At 36.8% G+C, this 7600-nt stretch overlaps 2 protein-coding genes across 2 annotated transcripts; both read right to left on the bottom strand.

Moving 5' to 3' along the window:
* Nucleotides 1-302: 302 nt before the first annotated feature.
* Nucleotides 303-626, bottom strand: LOC139854880 (uncharacterized). The gene has a single exon (XM_071844154.1). It carries the CDS (start codon nucleotides 624-626, stop codon nucleotides 303-305), a length of 324 nt encoding a protein of 107 aa, XP_071700255.1.
* Nucleotides 627-2363: 1737 nt separating this feature from the next.
* Nucleotides 2364-7600, bottom strand: LOC139852938 (transcription initiation factor TFIID subunit 12-like). The gene is made up of 8 exons (XM_071842283.1): nucleotides 7110-7600; nucleotides 6441-6590; nucleotides 4195-4692; nucleotides 3942-4016; nucleotides 3329-3407; nucleotides 2908-2972; nucleotides 2782-2817; nucleotides 2364-2679 (listed from the first exon to the last, which is right to left on the bottom strand). The coding sequence occupies exons 1-8, from the start codon at nucleotides 7584-7586 to the stop codon at nucleotides 2533-2535; spliced, it is 1527 nt and encodes a 508-aa protein (XP_071698384.1). The 5' UTR covers nucleotides 7587-7600; the 3' UTR covers nucleotides 2364-2532.

Consider the following 7600-nt stretch of genomic DNA (forward strand, 5'->3'; position numbering starts at 1 on the left):
GACACTTGCCCTGAAAATGTATTATACGGAGTCCTTTTGTAAGAAAGAATCATTTTTGCATATTTCACTAATTTTCTCTAAATTAAATGTATAGGTACGGAATATTATTATTATAAATATGTAAAATGAAATGATCATAAAACATATATTTATTACAATGTTTCCATCATGAAACTATAAATAAGAATTTGCTACAACTCTACATTGTTAAAAATCCAGCTGCCAAATGCCAATCTTATTTGCATACAACAAAATACAGAAAAAGAAAAAGAAACATCATATATTCATATGTATCCTCAACTCTACTTGTTATTGAAAGGTGTAATCTTGATCACAAGTCCTGGAAACACGTCATCAGGATCATGAATATGAGGATTTTCTTCAATAATATAAGGATCCCCACACTTTTCACTAATCGTATGCAACGTCTCTCCTTCGCGAACTACATAAATCTCGTCACACGGCCCATAACTAGCGTCGAATGTGTAAACCCGTTTCAACATTGTTTCATTTTCAGTATCAAAAGACTGATCACAACAACTCAAAACCAACATTATCAAAAAGAACAATGAGCAATACCATGAAAGTGTCGCGGGCAATGTAGTTGATGAGTGAACGACAGCCATGATGAAAATTGTTTTGGGGTTCTTTTGGGGATTTAAAGGTGGAGACTTGGGTTGATTAGGAGAGAGTTGGTACATATGGTTCAAGATTCAGCCAAGAAAATAGATGACGTCATTACTTACGAAAGTTGGTTTAACTGCTTTTTATCAAATGGATGAGATCTGAATGTCTCATTTCAGATTTTAAGGTATATGTTGGTGTTGTTGATCAACTGCAAAACAAAGGTCAAACTTTGGTTGTGTCAAATACTTCACTATTTTTATAATAATTCAGTATGTTTCAATATGATTCGTATTGTTAATTTTCATATAAATGGCTGATTTCCCTATATTGCTCTTATTCAATTATTGTTAGGATAATAAATATAAATATAATAGAAGTAAGAGGTTTTTAAAGACAATCTTCTTTATATTGATTTATAAAATTTGGATGTGGCCATCATATCATAACAAACAATAATAGCGAACGTTTTAGGCGGTTTAGACCATTCGATGGGGTGTAATAATGTTGAGTTGTAAAAGGAAATTACGTTGACATGACAGTGTAATTTTTTTTCTCTAACTTGTATCAATCTGGGCTTCAAATATACTGGTAACTAGTCCGGACCGGCCCGCGCGTTGCGGCGGGGGCTTTCGGCCTGTGTATTCATATTTAACGTAGTGTTGTGTATTTACAGAAGGAAACACGGCCCATGTGTTAAGCGCCGTTTTAGATGCCGTTGTGTTTAGCGTTTTTTAAAAAGTGTCCGTTTCGAACGTAGTTAGTTTCGTTTTGTTCATAAAATTATTTCGAGTTTGATGGTGCCGTCGGAAAAAAATTAACTCGTGTCGAGCGGGAAGATACGGGTTGTCATTGTATTTAGCGTTTTTTTTAGAAGTGTCCGTTTCGCGTATAGTTAGTCCCGTTGGGTTCGCAAGATTTTTTCGAGTTGAACGGTGGTCTCTGAAAAATTGAACTCTCACCGAGCAAGAAGATAGGGCCCGTTATAAATTCGGGTGAAATTAGTTTCTTTTATTTTAATAAAATTATATATTTACACTTTTTACCCCTGAAAAAGTGTAAACTTGAGGTGTCGTTGTGTAAATGTAGTCGAAGTTGAGGAACCGCTTGTAATGTGCGCGCAAACTCAAAACGACAATCCGATATAACTGAAACGTTTGTCCACCACTTTTTAATAATATATTATTTTTATTATTATTATTATTATTATTACTACCTTCACTAAAAAATAAAATAGTGAATAGTAATACACCACATTACTACCTTTGCTAAAATGTAACTACCTTTACTAAAATGTAAAATAGCGACTAGTAATGCACCACAAAGAATTCGAGGCGTACTACAAACAACGCGTTACTACCTTTACTAAAATGTAAAATAGTTACTAGCAATGTACCACAACGAATGCGAGACGTACTACAAACAACGCGTAAAGTACCACGCAAGAAGTACTGAAACCAATGCAAGTGGTACAAATGCAATCGCTTATACACAAGGTACTACAAACAATGCATAAAGCACCACAAACAATGGCGGAGATTTTTTACTCAATTTACTTTGGTTCCTTTGTCTATCGAATTTATTAAACGTCTTATCGAATTTATTAAACGTCTTCAACGCGCATCGCGAGGGCACCCACATAGTTTGAACCAAAATGGTGAAACTATGTAACTTTTTTGGAATGCGAACACAAAGACTTTTGATTTTAATATTAATATATAAATTAAACATTGATTAAATCTACCAAAACCGATTAAAATAACCAAATATTACAGAATTTTGCTATTCAGAAGATGCAGCCCTTATAAAGCCACCTATAATTTACCAACATTTGCATCAATCCTAATTTTCAGGAGTTAAATAACTGGCCTATTCTACCGGATCTGTAAGCCTAAAGAGTAACATGGTTTATGTGGCTTCACGAGCCTTCGGGTTTGGAGAACCGATAACGAGGCCAGGTGCTTTAACGGGATGAGCTTTAGCCCCACCACCAACCTGTCCACCTGAACTCTTTGTATTTGGTGTCTCAGCAGCAGCTGCAATCGACCTCTTTATCTACAATGCAACAATCGAAAAGCTATATTAACTTCTTTTGGATCAAATAACTACAAGTGCAAGTGATTACTAGACCATATAACCTTTAGCAAATGTACATACCGCAGCCAGTCGCTCTCGGTGAACATCATTACCAAACTGAACCAAACACGTAAATTAGAAAATCGGAAGTTAAATGTGAATCTTTTTTAACAAAGAAGAACCAAATATCAATAGGCAAGGTCTTACTGGTTTCTTGTAGCACTTGATTTCATCTCCACCAAACCCAGGAAGACTCATGTTCCAGTTTTTTTCTGAAACAACCAATTTTACCTTATAGTCAGTATCATAATTTTAAGAAAAAAACTATTATTAGCAATCTTTTATTAAGGACTTGGCGCTAAACTTTCACCAATTACCCCTCTAATTCGCAAAAAAGACTGCAAAATAGTTCAAAATACTGGATTTTGACCAGTTCTGATAATACAATTCTAATAATAATGGCACACTTGTCGTTTATGCGATTTTTACCTTATGTTAGAATAGTATGCAAAAAGTTGGGATATAGTGTTATGAATTTTAAGCAGGTTGTTTAGAACTATGACAAAAAAAGGAACTAAAGTAACTGTTCCTAATTTAAAATAAGTAAAAGAATGTATATGAACGTTACCAAGATGTAAGAGAATGTCCTTTGACTCCAGTGTATTTGATTTACGATGCTTGGCCAAAGAGCAAGCAAAGGTTGTTACCTGGAGCAAGTACAATATAATACCCATCAGACATACGAAAGATCAGCCAAGAAGAGGTTATTATATATTCAAATCATATAGCCACAAAGTATTCATCAGAAGCAAATTTCACTACCAATCTTCCTCAACAAATCTTCAGAAACAGACGCAATTATAAGACCATATGACTCCACAATATAATATAACAATCAAATTCTAGGTGTAAATCATGATCTAACAAGTAATAGTATAAAAATTTCAAAGCCTAAACATTTACATCACATAGCAAAGAGGCCCGATGAAGGAACCATAATAGGGTCTTGCAACTTGTAACGAGTGTGAAAAAAAAAACCATGATGCAGTATCTTAGCAGCTATTAGTACCTTTCGAGAAGAGAAAGTTTTAAACGTTACCCAGCATAAGACCTTTTTATGTTTTAACTCCATAATCACAACTAGGAGGTGTACACAGACATATGGGGTATTAAATTATATAATTAACAGATGCATAATGTTTCCTTTTTCTACTTAAGATGTAGAAGCAAATAGGACTCACGGATTCTACAAACTCATCAGCAACGTCAATAAGAATGTCTTCCACTTCCGGATCCAATCGTTCAGTTGGATCAATCTGTTAAAGAAAGGTAGGTAAAGAGAATGATCAGCAGTTTGAAAGCTCGAACGAAATTACATGTTAACAATTAAACTTTAAACCATTGCTTTTCATTTTCAAAAGCATAACCAGGTAAGCAGCATCTTAAAAATTTACAGACCACAAAAACCAAGCTAAAGGTGGCCAAATAAGTTACCTGAGCAACTATTTCTTGGATGCTTCTCTTGCTTATGATTCTATTACAAGACTCAGTAGGCTCCACAGCAGCTGGTGGTGCGACTGAGCTAGGTGGTCCCATAGAAGGTGTGAATGGTCTTTGGTTACCCAATCCACGGTTCCGAGCCATCTGTTGCTGATGGGTCAAAGTTTGTGGGACCCGTGATGGTGGTAATGAGTAATGATCTTGTGGCTGCTGTGCCAATGAAGATGGTTGTGACTGTAAGGAGGAAGATGTTTGAGGTTGTTGAGTTGATGCTGACATGGCAGGTTGTTGTGAAGGTGGTAGGTGGGGTCTCTGCTGCATTAATTGAGGATTCATAGGTGGTCTGAAGGACGGTGGCAGAGGCGGTTTTCCTTGTGATCCAGACGACAGCCACGGCTGATTGTGAGACTGGGGGCTTTGCAACGTGGTAGGTGCTGGTGCCCCCGGAGATCCTACTGATGGTAGTCTTGGATGTCCATGTTCTTGGAAATTCTGTACAAAATCAAACAACTATTAATTCAGATTGAAAATATAAGTGATTCAACATATGACCAATCCAAGTGAACAGAAATCACGTTTTAAAAAATAAAAATATTGTATGAACTCTGACAAATTGATGGACTCATTAATATTACTGTCTACAAAAGATCCACTAAAAGGTAAAAATGTATAGCTAATAGAGGTGAGATAAATAAACAAGGACCACAAGTAGATGAGCATTAAAGGAGCATATCAATGACGATATGGAGGATTGACAGTGAAATCATATCATTTAGATGTCAAAGAAAGAAGATAGTTCATAGAAGTTCACCAAGCACACAACAGTAACATACAACACAAATTAGAGTTATTTGGAAGACTGTATGTAGCAAGTATTTAAGAGAGCATCGTACTTTCAAATATATTTTTTAAAAACATTATCTTATATAATTTTACTCATAGTTAATTCAATGAATACTCCGTGTAACAATAACCTACTAACCCTTCCCTGATCACCAAAAAAATTCGCCCCAAGCAGGTTGGAAACCTGGCTGTTTTTAAAATAATTCGAGAAAACGGTTTCCGAATTACTCCATATATAACTGTCTTATATTTACAAATAATAATTAAGTCGAGATGCACTGAATTTGATTGTCAAATGAGTAAGAAAAAGGTATCCGAAAATGGTGGGAAAGGTCAACAATGGTCGCCAGAGGGCTGACTCCATGGAAGGCAAGAAGAAGAGCAGCTGGTGATTATCAGATGATCAGCGGCAGGGGAGATGTGGCTAGTCCGACAATTTTGATTGAGTGGGTACTATTCTATTTTTTAATAAGTGAATAATAATATATAAGAAAACTTATTATGTTTATTAAAATATTTTGGTGACTACAATCTTCTGTTAAATACTCCGTATTTCTTAAACAACGAAGCTTGGTTAAAAAAAGTCAAACGAGTTATACATGCAATATCTTTCGAGTCTACTAACAGAACTACTGAATTAGTGGATTTCCTCTAGTTATTTCAACTTTATTTTTCTCTATCTTCTAATTTCAATTCCTATTCAATTTAGGTTAGTTTTTTAAACCAGACATCAATTGCTTTCATTTAATACCAACATGAAACATTTGAAATTTTTCACGGCTACTAATCAAACTAATAGATGTGGGGCATGACACAGACAAGCAACTAACATGGTACAAGAGCTTGGTACAACGAAAAACTTCAGATTTAGGTCTCAAATCAGTGAACCTGAGTCCAAACTATTTGGTATGCCATGTCTGTTTACATTAAGTCCATGGATTATTTATTACACCCACACAATGACAAAAAATTTTAAACAAACAGAACATAAAGGAAAAGTGTGCATTGTCTTTTTATACCAAACCTATCAAATGTTCTTTCATTTGAAAAAACTTAGAGCCCATACTCTATTCTTTTTTAATCAAAATCTCCCTTATATAATGCGTCTATAATGGGTGAATTAGTCTCTTAAAATATAAGCACACAACATCTCCTTTGCGGTGCACATCAACAACCTTCTCTTATAACAATCCTACTCATCTATGTACTTCTGCCAGCTTTACTTAGCAATTCATTTTGCTTTAACAAAAAAATAGGCAAGTGTTTTCATTTATTAGCTACTCATTATCTTGTGATCTTTACCCTAGAAGTAATAATTAACAATTAACTATTTGATAGCATCACATGGCAATGAAATTCAACCCTAAAACAAGTAGATAACAAAAAAAGATACTGACTTGTGGAGCCGTTGACTGATTATTAGCACCTGTCGGCGATCTAAGAGAAGACTGAAGAGGCCTTTGTGGAAGCGATGCAGCAACTCCACTTGGCCTCAGTGATGACCCGGAACCAAGTGATCCCATCATTCCAGATATTGATTGTCTTACCTATACAATTACAACACATTATATTACATTTACACATAAATCAATAAATAAAACAAATTAGTGAACAACTTTTTTTTTTTTTGAACAACAATGCGGGATCAGGGGGACTTAACCACCCACGGCAGATATTCATCTCCTGCAGTTGCATAACCCGTCCCCAACTGCTGCCCAAGAGGAAACCCGGCCCAATCCGAGGGCATGGGCGGTAAAAACCCCCCTCTCCCCACTGCCCCGCAACGCGATGTGCTGAAGGCACCCTTGGGTGGAATTCAAGGGTAAAGGAGCAACCTTGTGTGCAATGCTGCACCCCACGTGATTCGAACTCCCGACTCTCGCTAAGAAAGTCAGGCCACTACCACGTGAGCTACAACACAAGGTTTCACATCTTTTCATTATACATGTTTTCAGATTCAATATAAGATAAACCTCATTTAGATAGGCTGTGTATATGTACAGAGATATACACAACATACTCCGTATCAAATAATGACATGGATTAAGGAATAAAGTAAGACAAACCTGTGGATTGGTAGTACTAAATGAAGGTGGAGTTAGTGATGAAAACGACGTGGTAGGGTGCGGTGCTGGTACTCCGATGGCCATACCGCCAGGCCGTGGTGAATGTGTGATTGAAGAAGAAGAAGGTGCGGTTGAATGATTTGGAATTGAAGAAAAATGAGAGAATGGAGATGGATTTGGTGCCCACGGACGGTTAAATGGAGTTCTGAGGATTGGATTTTGAGGTTGCGGTTGTGATGATTGTGGTGAAATTGGTGAGTTTGGGGGTTTAGGGCTAGGGTTAGGGTTTAGGGGTGAAGGTGGTTGTGATAGGGATGATGATGTTGATGTGGCGGTGGTGGAAGGTGGTTGCTGCGGTTGTGGTTGTGATGGAGATTGTTGCGGTGCTTGTTCCGGTGAGGCGGGGACGGCGATAGGTGGAGGAGGTGTGGTGGTTGTTGACGGTGGTTCTGATGACGTGAGTGGTGGTTGGTCCATTTTACGGGCGGTGT

This window comes from Rutidosis leptorrhynchoides, chromosome 6 (assembly GCF_046630445.1).
Source record: "Rutidosis leptorrhynchoides isolate AG116_Rl617_1_P2 chromosome 6, CSIRO_AGI_Rlap_v1, whole genome shotgun sequence".
Lineage (NCBI taxonomy): Eukaryota > Viridiplantae > Streptophyta > Magnoliopsida > Asterales > Asteraceae > Rutidosis > Rutidosis leptorrhynchoides.

Excerpts from the sequence above, each read along its gene's own strand:
- LOC139854880 (XM_071844154.1), bottom strand. The coding sequence starts at position 626 with ATGGCTGTCGTTCACTCATCAACTACATTGCCCGCGACACTTTCATGG.
- LOC139852938 (XM_071842283.1), bottom strand. The coding sequence starts at position 7,586 with ATGGACCAACCACCACTCACGTCATCAGAACCACCGTCAACAACCACC. Across the intron at positions 6,591-7,109 it reads TTAGTACTACCAATCCACAG|GTAAGACAATCAATATCTGG; the intron begins GTTTGTCTTACT and ends GTAATTGTATAG. Across the intron at positions 2,973-3,328 it reads GGACATTCTCTTACATCTTG|AAAAAAACTGGAACATGAGT; the intron begins GTAACGTTCATA and ends TGGTTGTTTCAG.